The sequence below is a fragment of the Schistocerca nitens genome, chromosome 3 (assembly GCF_023898315.1).
Source record: "Schistocerca nitens isolate TAMUIC-IGC-003100 chromosome 3, iqSchNite1.1, whole genome shotgun sequence".
NCBI lineage: Eukaryota > Metazoa > Arthropoda > Insecta > Orthoptera > Acrididae > Schistocerca > Schistocerca nitens.
In genome coordinates, this window is record NC_064616.1 from 169561620 (window position 1) to 169582996 (window position 21377).

Below are 21377 nucleotides of genomic sequence, written 5' to 3' on the forward strand. Positions count from 1 at the left end.
ACCTTTTTGATCTCATTTTGCGACAGCACACTTTTCGGTGTCGAGTGTATGCGAACGACCTACTACTCTTGGTCCGCTCACGGAATGAAACACAAATGGTTTTTGATTTGATATCAACGTATGGAACTGCAGCGGGCAGTAACATGAATGTGGCTAAACCCTCGGTGATGTCCATTGGACGTGGCCTCTCACACGACGACTTAGCACCTCTCCCGTATGTACAGAAACTACGATACCTGGGTCTCATTTTCACCTCCACCGTGCGCCGCTCCGCTGCCATCAATTTTCAGCGTACTCTCCAAATTATCCTCACGGCGGTGCAACAAAATCTCCCCCGCTCACTCGATTCTGTATAGCGTGTCGAATACCTCAATCAACATTTGGCGTCCGGTATGGTGCGCATCTAACAGGTACTCGCACTGCCACCAACTATTGTACGCAGCTTCCAGGCTGCGTTCAAATACTTTCTTACTGCCGGTACGCTTTTTAAGGTCCGCCTTGTCAGTGTGCGACTCCGATCCGCGTCTTTGTACATGTCCACCACGCACAAGCAGTGGAACGGGGGGGCCTTCCCTTACGCGCAGCTTGCTTGAAATTCTTATGCCCGCGACCACAGCGCCACCAGTAGCGGTCGGACACATTAATCACCATCTGTCACACATTTCTGATTTCATCGTCGACTTCAGTTATGCTCACACGCGTCTTCGTCGAAATTTTTACACCCCACTACTTCGTTACATATCCAGCAACAGAAATCCATCGACGCGGTGGCCCACGGATTGGCGTCATATCCACCAGCGCTTCCTTCCCTCCAACGTCTGGGCAACATGGTACCACGTCGCATGTGAAAAATTGGCCATCGTACTAACGGACACTCCACTTTGTTCAAAAAAATTGTTCAAATGGCTCTGAGCTCTATGGAACTTAACTTCTGAGGTCATCAGTCCCCTAGAACTTAGAACTACTAAAACTAACCTAAGGACATCACACACATCCATGCCCGAGGCAGGATTCGAACATGCGACCGTAGCGGTCGCGCGGTTCCAGACTGAGGTGTCTAGAACCGCTCGGCCACCTCGGCCGGCCCACTTTGTTCAATTTGCCACCTCATGGATGACGATGCCCACGAACTTACTTGTGCTGCCACCAGTGACGTTTAGAAACTAGGTCGACAGTTCGTTGCCCATTACCTCCGCATTCCGCCGGATTCGATTGACCCGTGAACTTTTATCCATCCTAAGGATGCTTATTTCCTCGCCACCAAAAATCATGCGATTGTATGGGTCATGGGGTGGACGATCACCTACGTGTATAATGCTGGCGACAAATCACGCTTCGACTTCTGGCAGTACTTACAAACCACCCACAGTGAAGTCGAGTACCGACCGCGCTACGGCGGCTTCTTCGCCAATTACCTACACGCAATCTTTACGTCACCCCTGCTCAGTTGGATGGTGCCACACGCGGAAGACACACTCCCCCCCCCTCCCCCCCCTCTCCCCACGGCCCTGCTGACGTCTGAGACTCTTCGCGCTACATTTATATATCGTAACCCACAGTGGATTAGGCGCATGGACAAACGGCCCCTTTCTTTTATGCACTATACCAGAGCACGCTGGTCATTCTCTCTGCTGTCTCTTCATCCTTGGCTTCTATCCTCCTTTCGATCGCTTCTTCCCCGTTGTGGTGCCGGGAACACCGTGGCCAGGCTTCGCATGTTGACCCCTGCCCACTCTGCCTCCACGCTCGATCTGCCGAGCAGATGCTTGCAAGTCTTATCATACCGCCGCACCTTTTTCCCTTTTTGTCTATGGTCTCACTCCTCTTAGCTTACTTCAGTATTATTATTATTTTTTCCCACACCTTGTTAATGAAGACTTTTGCTCGCCTTGTTCGAGTGTAATGTCTCGTTTTGATTCCCCCGGAAGGATGGCCTTTCTGTTGTATTTATGCTTGTACAAATAAGGATACTTTGTTAACTTACCCTGTTTCTGGTAAAAAAATCCCACTATCACTTATTTTTCAATCTATATATATTTTTTTCGTCACAGCTTGCATATATACGTATGGCTAATTATTTCTACGTTTTTTCTGTAAATAGGCTACCATCTATTCCAAAACGCAGCTTTGATTTTTCTCTGATTTCTATTGTGTGGATATTTTCTTGCTTTTGACTGAATTAAATAGAATCGAAAAAAGAAGAAAGGATCAGGAAAATTTACAAGCGCGGCATTGCAGCCAGCGAACCATGGTGTTTAATGCCGAGCGAGGTGGCACAGTGGTCAGCACACTGGACTCGCATTCGGATGGACGACGGTTCAAATACACGTTAGGCCATCTTAATTTATGTTTTTCGTGATTTCCCTAAATCACCGTGCACGGCCCATTTCCTTCTCCATCCTTTATTAATCCGAGCTTGTGCTGCGTCCCTAATAATCTCGCTGTCGACGGATCGTTAAACACGAATCTTCCTTCCTGATTCCGTGTTGAACAGGCGTTACCCAAGGTTCCTATCCCAAAAATTCAATAAATATATACTGGTCAGAATGAACAAAAAATAGTGTTTCGCTCTAGAAAAAGCGTCCCGATCGTGACACTTAAATTAATTTCGTTGATCAGGATTTCTCACATTGTAGCTTGTTGGCATGCTGCGTGTTGAAGTTTAATTTCATTCAAAATTCGCATAGTTGGTTAGCCCTTGAGCAAAGCGAATTCGCAAAAAAAGTAAAAGTTTCTGCTGCTGAGTGGTTATATGCTTAATTTTTGGAAACGCGAATCAAGAAAAGTGAAGAAAATGAGGAACATGGGTAAAGCGGGAGAAATTTGTCCGAGAAGATGACACGTCTTTTGTGTTAAACTGGCAGCTAACTTGAAACAAGTAGAAGTGCACCTTGATAATATCAAAAGCCCGTTAACTTTTTGCTTGATTTATTCTATATTGTTAAATGACTGCTGGTCTTGGTGGCAAGTACCATCACCAGGCCATGCTCTGGCGAGTAAAATCTGTATGTCTTCATATGGATGCTAAATGAACAATTGAATTTTGTTAGAAAAAAATGGTTCAAATGGCTCTGAGCACTATGGGACTCAACTGCTGAGGTCATTAGTCCCCTAGAACTTAGAACTAGTTAAACCTAACCAACCTAAGGACATCACAAACATCCATGCCCGAGGCAGGATTCGAACCTGCGACCGTAGTGGTCTTGCGGTTCCAGACTGCAGCGCCTTTAACCGCACGGCCACTTCGGCCGGCCGAATTTTGCTAGACATCGTCATTTTAGTAACTGTAGACTTTTCTTACCTCACGGCGTTTCATACAGAATTTATGTAACCCAATAACAATACAGGTCCAGCTTAACTTTGACATTGAATAGGAGCTTCAACTTCTGCTCAATTTTTATTTACCATACTTACGGACTGGTCTGCTCTGTAAATAAACAAAGGAGGGGGGCGTGAGTAAAGTGATGCGCTGTGGAAAAATGCCGTTCTCCACGCAAGAGACTATATCGTCAAGAAAAGTTTCTGTTATCATCTCTCGTACATTTCACGCGCTTCACCCGTATTCGTTTTTTCTAACATTTCTTTGATTCGCGTTTTTCAAAAGCTGACACACAACACTTTCGTATGAGAACATACATCTCTTCGAAGTCATTTCGCCGGCCGCTGGTGGCCGAGCGGTTCTAGGCGCTTCAGTTCAGAACCGCGCGACTGCTACGGTCACAGGTTCGAATCCTGCCTCGGGCATGGATGTGTGTGATGTCCTTAGGTTAGTTAGGTTTAAGTAGTTCTAAGGGACTGATGACCTCAGATGTTAAGTCCCATAGTCCTCAGAGCCATTTTTTGAAGTCATTTCACTCAAGAGCAGGGGAATTAGTAAAACATTGACGTACGGACCCCGAAGTGCGTATTAAAACGTGAATATTTGTCACTAAGACCAACGTGATTATACTTCAGTTGTTAGAGTATCGTAAGTTGTCCGGCTTGAGTATTACAGCACTATAGATTGTAACGGTTGGATGAAACCGGCGCTAGTGCTTCTCAGACGTCAATACTATGGCGCAGTCCTGTCTTACTCGCGAGCTATTCCCGTACCTTGTACACAAACGGCCCGCTCATGAAACAGACTGATGTTCTCATCTGTAAAGTGCAGGAGGCGTGAAAACAATCCAGATATATTCTGGTGACACTACAGCACAAGTGAGACAAATTACATTTTCTGTTTATTCCTTTCGCTTGTGGCCTAAGACAAATAGAGTGACCGAATTTTTAAGTTTTGAGAGCCACTGGCAATTACGATAGATATTTAATTACAGTTCTACTCACTCGATCAGTCTAACAAGCTGTTAGAAAAGATTTCTATTGGTAATAAAGTTAACACAAATTGTTTGTTAAAATCTCTGTAAATCTTAAAATATACACTGGTAACTAAAATTAAAGTAGCAAACTGCTGTTTCACGTCCTGGGTCTAATTCACGATATAATCATATAACCTGTCAACAGCTGTCGTTACGATCGTGTTCTGAACGGATAATGGCATTCCGCGCCAACAATGACGTCACGGCACCTGTCAACATGCCACCTGTACAGTCGAACAGTGGGTCAATGTTCTTTTCACAGATGAGTCCCGATTTGGTCTGGTGAGTGATTCTCGACACATTCGCATCTAGAGTGGACGTGTAACACGATTTTGGGCCCAAACATTATGGAAAGAGACTGATATCGAGGAGGATCCCTAATGGTATGGGCAAGGATTACGTTGAACACACTAACACCTCTTCGTGAAATCGGCAAGGTTTAACTGCTGACATGTGTCGTAACGAGATTTGAGGACCTCATGTGAAGTTTTTGCGAAGTGCTGCGGGACCAGACTTCGTTTTGCTGGACGATAATGCTCGACCTCATAGAGGAAACGAAAGATATTGCATGCATGGCGTGGCCTGCTCGCTCTCCCGATTTGAATCACATAGACTCTGTCTGGGATGGACTAGCGAGACCTTCTGCATCACGTCAGCATCTACTCCAAGATTTATGAGCAGCTCTGCGGGAAGAAGGGGCGTAGTTGCTTCAACATGAGATTGATGACGTCATTCACAACATTTCCGGTCGTTGTTAGGACTGTATTGGTGCCAGAGGTGATCACACTCCATACTGAGCACATCAACCAGTTGTTAGAATGTGTGCAAATCCGTTAAGTTGGAAGAAAACGAAGAAAATTTTTGTCTACTCTTATGCATGTTGCAGTTGACTATGTTCTGTGTTCTTCACATTAGTTCTTGTTTACTATCACCTGTTTATGCAGTTTTGGGTAAAATTAACGATGCCTTGCAAAATTTCCGTTTGTTGCCGTAATTTTGAACGCCAGTGTACATAACATTTATTTATCACAATAATTTTCCGTCTTCTTCATGTGCATCCTATACCACACTTGAAGCTGGAAGCTAACGCAAATTGTGAAATCTGTTCCAATGCATACATAGGATAGTGCGCATTAACAGCACAGTTAAAACTCACACCCGTGCCCAAGGCGAGATTCGAGCCCTCGACCTATGCAGCGATGCTACCGCACGCAGTTGTAGCTCTTGCGAAGAACCGTAGGTCCATGCCAGGCACTGTAAAAACGAGTCATTGTGTCAGTATACCGGAATGCGGTTGCAGCGACGTTCTGAAGAGCAACGCATCGTCCTCTTCTACATTCGATTCGCATAATGGTGACCTCGGACACAAAGTTGTCTTGAATATAAATTGTGCGTTGATGTAACGGCGGAGTGGCACAGTGCCCTATTCTCTAGACTGAATTTCAGTCACATGGTTGATATTTCTTCCATAACCGTTACCGTCGGCCACATGTTGTTGCCTGTTGCTAATTGGAGCCTTTTAACATTGAAGTCTCAATTTCTAACGTGGGAAAATGAGAGAGAGAGAGAGAGAGAGAGAGAGAGAGAGAGAGAGAGAGAATATATCTGCTGACTGTGATGATCCATTGATTAACGGTGGAAGGCGATATAAATTCGTCACTTGACCAATTTACACCTCATACGCAGAGTATGCTGATGGTCTTTTGATTTTCAGTTGTCGTTTCAGTACAAAAAATGTCAGCCTAATTCATTTTAAATCGTTAAATTTTGTGTAAAACAATATTGGAGGAAAAGTCATAGTGATGCTGTTTTATTTCAAAATAGCACAATTAGATGGCAATATGTAGTATAACCGATATATGTGTAATACAAACAAACGTCAAACAGCAGTATCAGTGCGTAGGAAGTAAGTTGAAATAGACTTCTAAATTCAGATTGACGTTTTCTGCAGCTGTCCGTGTGAACAGCTTACGAGGTAGGAGGGAGACAATGGCCCACCACCTTTAATATAAACGTGACTGGTGGAACCAGGTAACAGTGTCTTAGAGTTGGTTCAAATGGCTCTGAGCACTATGGGACTTAACATCTGTGGTCATTAGTCCCCTAGAACTTAGAACTACTTAAACCTAACTAACCTAAGGACATCACACACATCCATGCCCGAGGCAGGATTCGAACCTGCGACCGTAGCAGTCGCGCGGTTCCGGACTGCGCGCCTAGAACCGCTAGACCACCGCGGCCGGCAGTGTCTTATAGTCCCTCTACAGTATTTATAACTCTGGCTACATCATCGACGAACAGCCGTGCATTTATTAGTTTCAGGCCAGTTTTCCTGCAGCTTCAGAGCTTTTTAAAACTGAAAAGACTTTCATCAGCCCTGTGTCTTACGTGGATACCGTCATTATACTTGAGCTCATCATTTATAACGGCAGTGAAGTAGAATCGGTTCCACAAATCATGCAGCACGTTATGTCCCAAAATCAAAATAATATAAAAGTGAAATGAAAGCCTGTGAAATTTTCTCTTAAGGTGATAAACCTATAGATAATCAATTTGGTCGTAAGATACTTACGTCCACGGGTTAATTGGTGCACCTGGGGTAGCGTTATGACGTCACAAAACCAGCCTTTCGTTGGCGCCAACAGCCGCATAGGTGCAGAAAGTGCTGCGTTTGGTTAACTGACTTGGAATGTCTCTCTGTTCTGTGATCTGAAAGCTCTCTGCGTACAAACCTAATGTCGTCCCTACGCTTCTGTACGCCTCAGAAAGTAGTTCTTCTTGGAGTTACATCAAGATAATCAACCGATTTCATCTAAGATTTTACACCTAAAGTGGAATGATAGTGTGAAAAATTCCATGTACCAAAGACGCCAAAACTTACTGTTTTCAGACTATCTTGCTGAATAAACAGCTCATATGGATGGGTCATCACTTGCCGAAGATTATGTTCTGTCGTGTGCTACGACATGGCCGGCCGGTGTGGCCGAGCGGTTCTAGGCGCTTCAGTCTGAAACCGCGCAACCGCTACGGTCGCAGGTTCGAATCCTGCCTCGGGCATGGATGTGTGAGATGTCCTTAGGTTAGTTGGGTTTAAGTAGTTCTAAGTTCTAGGGGACTGATGACCTCAGATGTTAAGTCCCATAGTGCTCGGAGCCATTTGAGCCATTTTAGCTACGACATGAGAAGAGGAGGACTGGAGCATGGAGGCTTTGCTTTAAGCATGTAATCAAGCGGAACATGTTTCGCTAACCAGGGCATTGGATGAATTGAACCGTTCGCATTAGATCGATGTAAGTGGCACCGTATGGTACACCAGAAGATGGAAGCCTATGAAGCGATGAAAACTGCAAACGCTGAACGACGAGAAAGCTCCAATAACAAAATAGACCCAAAGCGATAGTACACCTAGAAATATAACGCGAATAACATCATCTAATGTAAATGCTGTCAAGGCGTCTTCAAGAACATAACTCTATTCACTTGCCATAGAACAACTGGCTTCACTTGCCATACACGACACCATGACAGGATTAGGTTCCGATATAAACTACCTGCTGGAGCCGATCATAGCAAGAATTGTGCATAGAAAGATGCAAAATAAAGCACTTTGATATTCAAACCAACTTTCAACGAGAAAAGAGATTACGATCTAATTTGTTCTACTCTGGACAAACGAGTATAAGTCTGGAAACAGGAAAAAATAGGGTGTATGACCCTCTTAGAGGAAACAGTGCAAACTATTTGAGCAAAGGGGTATTAGCCTAACATGCACGGATATGAATAACCTTAGGGCAGAAGGATATGAATAACCTTAGGGCAGAAGGATATAATTGTCTGCTGTCAAATCGTCGAAACTGGACTTCGACCGAAAGATGAGCGAATGTATCGGACAGTTCATAGTAAAATCAAACGCTTGGAGAATTTCTAAAACAGTGCAATGTTTCAAAGAGGGGAATGGTGTTTCTGTGTGGCACGCTGGTAAATGCAGAAGAGGATAGTGGCAGCAGCAGCGTTACCGTATACAAGATAATGAGATTAAAGCGGTGGCCACGCTGGCGTGATTGAGAGCGGCTGCCGTCCATGGAGACTATGTCGCACACACGCCCTTTGTCGCACACTCACCTGGTCCGTTCCAGATAAAACGCTCTGTTCAGCTCGGTCTCCCACATCTCACCAAGTCCAACTTCACACTCTTACGAAGTGTAGTTCCCCACCCGTATATGCACATAGACATTGTTCCTCAACATAAACCATCCTGAAGGAAACCCATGTTATACCGAAATTAATACCCGGCTTACCTTAACACATCCGTATAATGTACCAGCTGACAATATTCCCGCATCCTACCAAACACATGGAATAACTTCACCAGTCCAATGTTTCCACATCTACTTAAACAGCTACATCTGTAGTCTGCAAACCACTGTGAGGTCCATGGCAGAGTGTGAATCCCATTGTTCCAATTACTGGGTTTCCGTAAAGTCGAATCCCAGCGCCCCGCGGCGTCCCTCGTCCTTGAGAATAGTGTCCTATTGACGTGCCTGTGTCATCATGTCTCATCCTACTGACATCTCCACACACTCCGTGTCCTTTCCCAGGGAAGTTTCAACCACATTTCCTTCCCAGACCTGCAATTCAACCATACTGTCAACAATAAACTATCATATGTCTCCTTTTACAAAAGAAAATTCCACCTTATCGTTTTCCTTCATAATTCTGTCTCCTTCCACCTACATTCCGTTTCTGGACCCTTCTCAGTACTTATTCTATATCCTTTTCATATAGCTTTCCCTCAGATGCCATCTCCATCCATATTCCCTAGCCGGCCGGTGTGGCCGTGCGGTTCTAGGCGCTTCATTCCGGGACCGCGCGACTGCTTCGGTCGCAGGTTCGAATCCTGCCTCGGGCATGGATGTGTGTGATGTCTTAAGGTTAGTTACGCTTAAGTGGTTCTAAGTCTAGGGGACTGATGACCTCAGATGTTAAGCCCCATAGTGCTTAGAGCCATTTGAACCATTTGAACCATATTCCCTATCTAAAAAATATCAGTAGCAGCCCACAACCCGTATCAGACTCACCGGACTCAAGACCACACATATCACTTACATCTCTTCAGGCTTCAGATCATCGTTATTTTTCTTAGCAGTATATTTTCATTTATTGTTGTTGTTTTATTCAAGCGCTGAGTTTGCCTCCGTGGTTGAGCGTTCGGCGTGTCTGACTACAGTGCGAAGGTCGTGCTTTCAATTCCCAGTACTGTCAGGGATTTTTTCGCGGTGGGAGGACTAGAAGGCGGTGATATCAGCCCCATGACGCCAATTGCTGAGCTACTTGACTTAGAAATATCAACTCCATGGTATGGAAAGCTGACAGCGACCGAGAGAGCGGTGTGCTGACTGACCCCATGCACTTCTGAACTGCTTCCAAGTGACGCCATGTTGCCGAGCTTGACACGGCGGCTGGTCGGTATCCTATTATCAACTATACCGGATCGCAGAATTGCTTGTTTATTATTATTATTATTATTATTAAGACTGGTATAGCAGCAAAAAATGGTTCAAATGTCTCTGAGCACTATGGGACTTAACATCTGAGGTCATCAGTCCCCTAGATCTTAGAACTACTTAAACCTAACTAACCTAAGGACATCACACACATCCATGCCCCAGGAATAGCAGCAATTATACACATCAGTGTGCAAGCAATTTGGCCAAATAGTTTTGAATCCAGAGTTCCATTTTCTCAGTGGGATTGCCAGACACAGTACTGCAGTTCCGAAAGTCATAAAGTTCTTATTGTTCTTTCAACAGCCATAACTGGAGTGAAGAAGATCGGTAACATACACCAGTCTCAGATCATTATCAGCGACTCTATTAACTAGTGGTCCGGCATAATACAATAACAGCTAATAGGACCTTATTTATTGCTACCCAGTCTGAATGCTGCACGTTACATAGCTGTAGTTTAATTTTGAGTACTCCTTGTTATCCGCGACAGGATGTGGTTTCAGGTCGACTTAGTTATTTATGTCTGTCAGTACATGAACGAGAGACCCGTCATCGTTGGTTTTAAGGGGGAGGGGTTCTGTCTCATGGCCAGCACAGTCACTGGATCTGACTGCTACGGATGTATTCTCATTTGAGTTACCCGAAGAAGTTGGTATATGAAACCCCTCTAGAAACTGAAGAGGAACACCGGTAAGACAGCTTTTGCCCGCCTCATTTTACAGAAGACAGTAGGGATATTTGAGAGAGTTCGGCAAAATTTTATGCGTCTGTGAAATGTATGCAATGCGACTGGCGGTAGTCACTTTGAACAGAAAAAAATTAAATACGCATTACCTACCACTCGTTACTTATCTCAAAGTACTCAGTGTACAACCCTCTGCCCTCTTCATAATTTTGACTCCAACGACTGGGACACACTGTATAGTCGTGGGACACTTGCTGATTCTGTACGTCCTTATGCAGTAAGTGATTACAGTATACTTGGAGACGACAGTCACGACTACGCAGGGAGGGGAATTATGTCACATATTTAGGAAGCCGGTCACCAAATTGTTGTTCGACTAATTCTAGTGCTCAGTTCGTCGGTGTGGGACACTTAATATGTTGGATTAACGGAAGAGATACAGAATATTCTGAGAAGAGCTGCACAGTTCTTGCGGCAGTTTTTAGCGACAGCGAGAGCGTCGCAGAAAAGCGAGAGATTCTGCAAGAAAAGGATTACACCTTTTTGCAATTTTCAGAAGTTCGGGAACCCACATTCCAGTGCGAGTTATAAGGATATTACTTACTACAACATGAATCTCTCGTGGTGACCATGAGGGTAAAATTACAGTAATTCAGCCTTAAAAAGAAGAGGTGTCGACAGTCTTTGTTCGCGTGTACCGTCCGCAAATGGAGCAGGAAAAGAGGACGGAGTTAGATGCTTGTGGTACTGGTATATTCTGTACCCTGGATTTCGTGCTGGAGACCTAGACATAGAGGAAACTGGTGGCGGTGTAGTTGAAAGAGAAGCCGATGCTTTGCGGAAGAAGGTACAGATATTAAATGTTTACTTGCAGGGAAAAAGAAGTCAGAGCAGGAGGTGATTATATTTCCGTAAGATTTTTATTCTCTATTTGTGTAAGTTCTTCGCATAATTTCAGTATCGCAGCATCAACATCTTCGTCAAGACGGCAGAACATTCTCGGGTTTCATGTCGCGCCAATTCTCAGTGTGTCATCGATGTTTCGAAAGACGCCGAGAGCGCATGCCTTCCGAAATGTCACGGACACTCAGCAAATTGATGCGGTAATTTACCCGAGAATATTCGACTGCAATAATTTGCCGTGAAAACCTACGTATGGATCCTAGCTATCCATGTATACAAACACACAAATGCAAACACCCACACAACACATATACACAAACACAACTAAAGTCTTGTATCACCTATTTATTTGGAAATTCTTGGCATGAAAAACAAAAATTGGTTCTGAGGAATGCGTATATATTCATTTCCAATGTGTCTAGATGATTTCTATAACGACAAAATCGTCTGTTTCCCTTGCAGAGTTTTTCGCAGCACGCCTGAGCAACACCAACACATTGTTCAACGTCCCCTTGCTCGGATGCAGGCTTCAGTCAGTCGTTGCATATCATCGATCAGATTATCAAGCCAGCTCTGATCCGAATTATCTCTCTTCATTGGCGATTCTGCGTTAAGTGGCGCAGAGTACGTGGCCATTGTCGACGTCCCAGAACAGCTCGCTTCAGAAATGGTTCAAATGGCTCTGAGCACTATGGGACTTAACATCGGAGGTCATCAGCCCCCCTAGACTTAGAACTACTTAAACCTGACTATCGTAAGGACATCACACACATCCATGCCTGAGGCAGGATTCGAACCTGCGACCGTATCAGTCGCGCGGTTTCGGACTGAAGCGCCTAGAGCAGCTCGTCCACCGCGGGTGACCAGCTCGCTTCAATCGATCCCTCACGTTTCACTGGCTTCATGGCCATGGAACAGGCAGGCCTCTCCATTCTGGAGATCCTAGCATGCTGAAGGAACATGTTCACAAGTGCAGCACGATGAACACAAGAGTTGCCATCCATCCATATGGAACGCGTCACCATAATTTTGGCGATACCATTCCACTACTGGGTGCAGAATCTCGTCCCTGTACAGCAGAGCAGTGAGGTTGCCCTCTCCAACTCCTAGACGTGTAGGTGGTCGGTCGGATGTATTGCCAGCCCAGAACGTTACTCCACCACCATGTTGTGGCACACGTGGGACACAGCGTGGGAGGCGTTAGATATTACCGGGTTGCATCCAGAGAAGTTATCTGCGATTATCAGGGTACAAAAAAAATGGTTCAAATGGCTCTGAGCACTATGGGACTTAAGTTCTGAGGTCATCAGTCCCCTAGAACTAATTAAACCTAACTAACCTAAGGACATCACACACACCCATGCCCGAGGCAGGATTCGAACCTGCGACCGTAGCGGTCACGCGGTTCCAGACTGTAGCGCCTAGAACCGCTCGGCCACCCCGGCTGGCTCAGGGTGCAAACAGATCAGAGTTTCGTCCGTAAACAAGAACCGACGCCAATCTTCGGGCTTCCATTCTGCGTGATGTCTCGCCCATCTGTAACGGAGGTCACGGTGTTTTGATGCACGACGTGGTACTCACAATGTCATCGGGAATGTAGATTCACATCTCGTAACAGTGTGATGCGGTACATGACGTCCTGGAGCCTCTTCCAACGCCGAATTCAGTTCTGGAGCACTTGGCCCACAGTTCCTTTGACTCAAAACTCGCAGATATAGATCATCCTTTCCACTTGTCGAACGTGGACGGTCTGTGCAACGTAAATCCTCAATACTGTTCACCAATTAGAACCGATTCCATGTCTGCACCACATCATCTTCCTTGGTTGACAAGCCTTCTGCGCGGAACGTGATGATGCGGACCCGATCATTAGTCGCGATTGTCCTTCGTGGCATAATGGATGTTCACTCTACTGTTCCACAGATGTTTCCGATGCGTCACGACTGGTGCCTTACTTTCACAGGAAATTCTGCCATCGATTCGAGTGCAGTAGGTAGCACCCCTGGTAGCTGTGCGTATGTTTACAAACAACGTCGGAGATGACCTTCCGGTCAGTACATGAACAGTCACAATAACAACACACTTGCACGGCCCATCGGAGTGATGTACTAGCTTCCCGGTAATTTCGAGTTTGGGGTTTGTGCTTACAGCTGGTAGAGAGAGACCTGATATGAGATGAGAGAACTGAGTATACACTGCCTGAAGGGGAAGAGAAAACGAAATGAAATGTCATGGTTAGAGAGGATGTGTGATGTTATTTCAGTGATTACAGTATAGATTCAAATTTACAAAGAACATGGCTTTATGAGCCTACTTCTAAGGATGATGTTGCGTCCCCCTCTGGCCTGGATGCATGCGCCGATTCGCCCAGGAATTGTCATAAAGCTGGTCCACAACTGTTGTAACTGGTCTCTGATATCCTGTACACCGACATTGGGACAGGTGTGATGTCTTAGCTGTTCTCACGCATGTTCTATCGGGGACAGGTCAAAGGCTTTTCCTATCCACGGGAGTACCTCATCATCCCGCAGGCACTTCATAGAAACACGTAGAAAGTGCGGAAGAGTATTGTCATATTGAAGAATGCCTCCGATATTGTTGTGTGTATTTGGGGACACAAGATGCCCGTGACGTGCCGTTGTGTACCCAGAGTTGCCTCAATCACTATCACCCGTGACCTGGTCATATCTGATGGCTCCCCATACAACGACGCCAGGAGTAGCAGCATTGGAACGCCTCACCAGGTCGCCTCCATACTCGGCGCCGATGATCATTTGGAGCAGTATAGAAACGTGATTAATAGCTGAAGACAATACGACGCAGTCATCACCAGTCAGTCTTTAGCAATCACGGCAGCCTACACATAGTTCGGTAATTTCTTAGTCTGGCTGTCGCTAGTCTCCGACCAATGGTGCGTTATGACACAGAGTGTTGCAGGGAGCCCATTACTTGTCCTCGGGCGGCAGGCGCAGGTGTGTAGGGGTTGCGATGTGTTTGGTGCATAGTATGGCGATCTTCCCTTGTGGCGGTCAGACGTGGTGGAATGGAACCTTGATGACGAGTGTGCCTGCCCCCACGTTCCCACTTGGTACAGCATCGTGTCACTTTTATGCCCGAATGTTCCACAAATCTAGATATTGCTCTGTTAGACAAACCGGCCGATTGGACACCCATATTGGTGCCCTCAAAAATTCTGTCTGGTGCTGATAACACTGTCTTAAGCGTGTACGCGACATCTCCGTGCCCTTCACAGTGATCAGTCAATTCACATCCATTATACACTGAAGCACCACAGGAACTAGTATAGGTACTCGTATTGAAGTACAGAGATGTGTAAACAGGCAGAATACGGCGTTGCGGTTGACAACGCCAATATAAGACAAGTGTCTGACACAGTTGTTAGATCGGTTGCTGCTGCTACAATGGTAGGTAATCAAGATTTAAGTGAGTTTGAACGTAGTATTACAGCCGGCGCACGAGCGATTGGACACAGCATCTCCTAGGCAGCGATGAAGTGGGGATTTTCCCGTACGACCATTTCAAGAGTGTACCGTGAATATCAGGAATCCGGCAAAACATCAAAACTCTGACATCGCTGCGGCCGGAAAAAGATCCTGAAAGAACGGGACTAACTATGACTGAAGAGAATCGTTCAACGTGACAGAAGTGCAACACGTCAGCAAATTGCTGCAGATTTCAATGCCGAGCCATCAAGAAGAGTCGCGTACGAACTATTCAGCGAAACATCAGTATGGGCCTTCGGAGCCGAAGCCCCACTCGTGTACCCTTGATCACTGCACGACATAAAGCTTAACGCCTCGCCTGGGCCCATCAGTACTGACTTTGTACTGTTGATGACTGGAAACATGTTGCCTGGTCGGACGGGTGGCGTTTCAAATTGTATCTAGCGGATGGACGTTTATGGGTATGGAGATAACCTCATGAATCCATAGACCTTGCATATCTTCAGGGGACTGTTTAAGGTGGTGGAGGCTCTGTAATGGTGTAGGCGTGTATAGTTGGAGTGGTATGGGATCCCTGATACGTCTAGATACGACTGTGACAGATAACACGTACGTAAGCATCCTGTCTGATGACCTGCAATCATTAATGTCCATTTTGCATTCCGACGGACTTGGTCAATTCCATCAGGATAGTGCGACACCTCATACGTCCAGAATAGCTACAGAGTAGCTCCAGGAACACTCTTCTGAGTTTAAACACTTCCACTGGCCACCAAACTCCCCAGACATGAACATTATTGAGCATATGTAGAAGGCCTTGCAACGTGCTGTTCAAAAGAGGTCTCCATCCCCTCGTATACTTGCGGATTCATGGACAGCCGTGTGTCACTTCTCTCCAGCACTACTTCAGACATTAATCGATTCCATGCCATGTCGTGTTGAGGCACTTCTGCGTGCTCACTTGGGCACTACACGATATTAGGCAGGTGTATCAGTTTCTTTGGCTTGTCAGTGTATATCCTACTACGTCTGGTAACAACGCTAAACACACACAACACTAATGCACTCTACCGGTGGTGTGTACGTTACGTATACGAAGTTACATTGACAGCTGACCATGTGTTTTGCGTGCTTCACTTTTTTTTCTTTTTTCAAGCAGTGTATTCCGTAGCCGCTGCCATTAACACCATCATCGTTGTGTGTATTGTATTGATACGTGTGTTGGGTCGGCACAGAGGTGGTTGCCAAGGAATCTTGAGATACAGAGCAAAACTAAAGAGAAACAAGCGTAATATATACGTAACTCTGGTTTACTAAGCTTGAGTTGAGCAAGTTCAACTATATTCGAAACTATTCCGTGAGACAGGCAGATTCGTCATATACAGTCACAACAGAAGCTGACTAGTAAGACATCAAAAATGTGTGTGAAATCTTATGGGACTTAACTGCTAAGGTCATCAGTCCCTAAGCTTACACACTACTTAACCTAAATTATCCTAAGGACAAACACACACACACATGCCCGAGGGAGGACTCGAACCTCCGCCGGGACCAGCCGCACAGTCCATGAGTGCAGCGAGTAAGGCATCGAATGCGCAGATAGAACGCTACGAACAGACGGAGCGGCGTTTTCTTTAATCGGTCGCGTGGTGGCGGTAGACACGCGTTCTGCAGAGGGTGTCTCGGAGCCGGCCGTAGATTGGTACTGCCAACTTCTGGACGTGGAATACCTCGCATGGCATCGATAGCATACGACACCATGTATTAACGATACTTACACCCCGTATTAACAATACTTAAAGCTGTATCAATCTGACGCATGCCTTGTGCACACTGCAGACGCGTCTAACTTCGAACATAAATTATTTATCTTAAACGTTTCATTCACGCCGTGTCATGCGCTTTGCTCTAAAATAACGTTTCGTCAGATTCAGCACACACCGTTATAAATTTCGCTGTTTTTGAGATATGAAAACCACTGCATTGCGTAACAAAGTCTTAACGAATGAACAGCACATCATGATGCCCGATCTGAGTGGAATTGTGAGACTGGTTCTAAGAAATCGCTTTCTTCGTGAAGTCTTTTTTGCTCTGTCCTGTGTACTTGTGTAGTAATTACAATTCTGTTGTATGGACTTCTTGTGAGGTTAAAAATGCGGTTCAGATGCAAAAGGGTACGCAATGAGGGGCAGAGAGGTCCCCGGCCCCTCTCCAACCTCCCCCCCCCTCCCCCAAGCCTTCAGAACAAACTCTCATCCTGCCCACCAGACAGACAGACGTGTCTGTTCAGAATCACTTTACAGAAAACTAGAACATGTAAAGGATGTTGACTAGTAGTAAGTGCACCCGTTCCTCGTGAACCCTCAAATGTATGCCGCTATTCACCAGCGCAGATCCTGGTTACACTCTTGCTCAGCTGTAGAAACCTCATTTAATGTGACAAGTGTTTGTCAATAATTTTTGTTTGCTTGTGTTTCAGAGCACGCAACCACCGATCACAGACTTATTTGTCGACCTCCAGGATGGCAACAGGTTGCTGGCTCTGCTCGAAGTGCTCACGGGCAAACAATATGCAAGTATCCAATTGCCATATACATCAGTAGTTGCTCTGTTTATGCTCTGAAATGCAGTTTTGATCCTGAAATACAATTCTCTCCACTGATACATTTTTCTTTTTCTTTTATTTTTCCTATCAGAAACGGGAGAAAGGTCGAATGAGGGTGCACCATCTAAACAATGTGAACAAAGCACTGCAAATCTTGGAGCAAAACAATGTAAGTAACGGCTATTAAAACTTGCAGTAAATTTGCTTTGCACTGAGTTCTTCAAGAGCTCTAATTCTAAAATATAATACAGTATTTATTATTATTATTATTTCTTTCCTTTCTCGGACGTTATGTCTGGTTAAAAATGGAAAGTGACGCGGACCTTGATCAAGCGTGACTTCCTTTTAACTGTACGGTATATGTTACATTGCATTTAGGAACTTTCGGGTAATTGAACATGTATCAATAATTACAGATTTCTGTAGTTGTATATATTCGTTTGGATGTAGCTGTATTGCGTTGATTTACTGGTGGATATTGTTTGGTATGACTCCTGTAGTTGATAGTATAATTGGTATAATGTCAACTTTATTATTATTATTATTGATGGAAATCTCTCGGGTTTCCAGTCGGGTGGCATGGTGTCGTATTTATGTTCACCAGAAGGCCTGGCCGGTTCTTGACATTAATTGTTACAGAGTTGTCTTCTGCAATTCAGTTTAGAATATCCGAATAAGATTGCCATTTTAACCAATCAACCTCCTGAAACAGAAAACATTATGTATTTTAGACTGGTATCCGCTAAATCCGCATCCTAGTTCTCATCCGAAGACGACGTGACTTCACAGCATTCATTCTGTTTCACCGGCGGTTCATACCTTGTATTATGTCACAATCTGTCTTAGCAACACGCAACCTGCTAATCATAGTCTCGTCGCCAATAATAAACTCCTAACAGACAAATATTACTAATTCCCTATGAACAGTAATAAGGCCGGGCTGATGCTTAACATAATACGATAATATGTAACGAAATGCGACGGTGATAGAAGATCCAGGCGGATGCGTTCAGGAAAGTAACGGAAGTCACCCCAGTTCAGAAAGAAAAGGTCCAGCGCAGTCATTTACTGCAAATAACTTTATTTTACCACCCTATCCCTCCACTGGGGTAATTCCTGTCTGGCGCGTCCACGTCGCGGGGGTGGGCATCCTACATTTCAGTCGGCCGGAGTGCTAGGATGGCTGAGTTCAGGCAGGGACCCAATCCCGTGGGGTATAACACGGAACCCATGCCCAGGGTTACGGGTGAAGACCTTAATGACAGCGACGGCGGAGAAGGAAGACTTCGGAACGGCGTAGCTGGCAGATGAGGCAACCCTCCTTTCTGGGGATTAAATGAGAAGGGAACCACTGCCTTGTGGTGGAGGAGAAACTCCAAAGGCTAAGCCTTCCTTGCGTTAGGCCTAGCAAGCCAGTAGGAAAGTCTTCATACACTCCTGGAAATTGAAATAAGAACACCGTGAATTCATTGTCCCAGGAAGGGGAAACTTTATTGACACATTCCTGGGGTCAGATGCATCACATGATCACACTGACAGAACCACAGGCACATAGACACAGGCAACAGAGCATGCACAATGTCGGCACTAGTACAGTGTATATCCACGTTTCGCAGCAATGCAGGCTGCTATTCTCCCATGGAGACGATCGTAGAGATGCTGGATGTAGTCCTGTGGAACGGCTAGCCATGCCATTTCCACCTGGCGCCTCAGTTGGACCAGCGTTCGTGCTGGACGTGCAGACCGCGTGAGACGACGCTTCATCCAGTCCCAAACATGCTCAATGGGGGACAGATCTGGAGATCTTGCTGGCCAGGGTAGTTGACTTACACCTTATAGAGCACGTTGGGTGGCACGGGATACATGCGGACGTGCATTGTCCTGTTGGAACAGCAAGTTCCCTTGCCGGTCTAGGAATGGTAGAACGATGGGTTCGATGACGGTTTGGATGTACCGTGCACTATTCAGTGTCCCCTCGACGATCACCAGTGGTGTACGGCCACTGTAGGAGATCGCTCCCCACACCATGATGCCGGGTGTTGGCCCTGTGTGCCTCGGTCGTATGCAGTCCTGATTGTGGCGCTCACCTGCACGGCGCCAAACACGCATACGACCATCATTGGCACCAAGGCAGAAGCGACTCTCATCGCTGAAGACGACACGTCTCCATTCGTCCCTCCATTCACGCCTGTCGCGACACCACTGGAGGCGGGCTGCACGATGTTGGGGCGTGAGCGGAAGACGGCCTAACGGTGTGCGGGACCGTAGCCCAGCTTCATGGAGACGGTTGCGAATGGTCCTCGCCGATACCCCAGGAGCAACAGTGTCCCTAATTTGCTGGGAAGTGGCGGTGCGGTCCCCTATGGCACTGCGTAGGATCCTACGGTCTTGGCGTGCATCCGTGCGTCGCTGCGGTCCGGTGCCAGGTCGACGGGCACGTGCACCTTCCGCCGACCACTGGCGACAACATCGATGTACTGTGGAGACCTCTCGCCCCACGTGTTGAGCAATTCGGCGGTACGTCCACCGGGCCTCCCGCATGCCCACTATACGCCCTCGCTCAAAGTCCGTCAACTGCACATACGGTTCACGTCCACGCTGTCGCGGCATGCTAGCAGTGTTAAAGACTGCGATGGAGCTCCGTGTGCCACGGCAAACTGGCTGACACTGACGGCGGCGGTGCACAAATGCTGCGCAGCTAGCGCCATTCGACGGCCAACACCGCGGTTCCTGGTGTGTCCGCTGTGCCGTGCGTGTGATCATTGCTTGTACAGCCCTCTCGCAGTGTCCGGAGCAAGTATGGTGGGTCTGACACACCGGTGTCAATGTGTTCTTTTTTCCATTTCCAGGAGTGTATATTGCTTTCAAAACACAGACGAGCCTCGGAACGAACCACTCAGAATTTGACCCCACTGCTTCTTCAAGTACTGTTGCAAATGATGGGAGACCTGATGATATTCATCAGTACAAGAATATGAAACCAACTGGACTAAAAAATAACCTAAATATTGGCACACTTAATATATTAACCCTCAATGGAAAAATGGAAGAAATGACAGATGTACTAACAGAGAGGAAGTTAGATACACTCCTGGAAATTGAAATAAGAACACCGTGAATTCATTGTCCCAGGAAGGGGAAACTTTATTGACACATTCCTGGGGTCAGATTCATCACATGATCACACTGACAGAACCACAGGCACATAGACACAGGCAACAGAGCATGCACAATGTCGGCACTAGTACAGTGTATATCCACCTTTCGCAGCAATGCAGGCTGCTATTCTCCCATGGAGACGATCGTAGAGATGCAGGATGTAGTCCTGTGGAACGGCTTGCCATGCCATTTCCACCTGGCGCCTCAGTTGGACCAGCGTTCGTGCTGGACGTGCAGACCGCGTGAGACGACGCTTCATCCAGTCCCAAACATGCTCAATGGGGGACAGATCCGGAGATCTTGCTGGCCAGGGTAGTTGACTTACACCTTCTAGAGCACGTTGGGTGGCACGGGATACATGCGGACGTGCATTGTCCTGTTGGAACAGCAAGTTCCCTTGCCGGTCTAGGAATGGTAGAACGATGGGTTCGATGACGGTTTGGATGTACCGTGCACTATTCAGTGTCCCCTCGACGATCACCAGTGGTGTACGGCCACTGTAGGAGATCGCTCCCCACACCATGATGCCGGGTGTTGGCCCTGTGTGCCTCGGTCGTATGCAGTCCTGATTGTGGCGCTCACCTGCACGGCGCCAAACACGCATACGACCATCATTGGCACCAAGGCAGAAGCGACTCTCATCGCTGAAGACGACACGTCTCCATTCGTCCCTCCATTCACGCCTGTCGCGACACCACT

General features: G+C 46.3%; 1 protein-coding gene and 1 long non-coding RNA gene across 2 annotated transcripts in view; both read left to right on the plus strand.

Moving 5' to 3' along the window:
* LOC126248113 (uncharacterized) overlaps window positions 1-17486 on the plus strand; it is a 261418-nt gene extending 243932 nt beyond the window's left edge. Inside the window, exon 3 of the long non-coding RNA XR_007545419.1 lies at window positions 17394-17486. This is a non-coding gene — a long non-coding RNA (uncharacterized LOC126248113). The remainder of the gene's footprint in view (window positions 1-17393) is intronic.
* A 130-nt stretch (window positions 17487-17616) lies between these two features.
* Window positions 17617-21377, plus strand: part of LOC126248110 (dystrophin, isoforms A/C/F/G/H-like) — a 1130095-nt gene continuing 1126334 nt past the window's right edge. Inside the window, exon 1 of the mRNA XM_049948788.1 lies at window positions 17617-17688. Coding sequence (XP_049804745.1) covers window positions 17629-17688 — 60 coding nt within the window. The 5' untranslated portion in view covers window positions 17617-17628. The remainder of the gene's footprint in view (window positions 17689-21377) is intronic.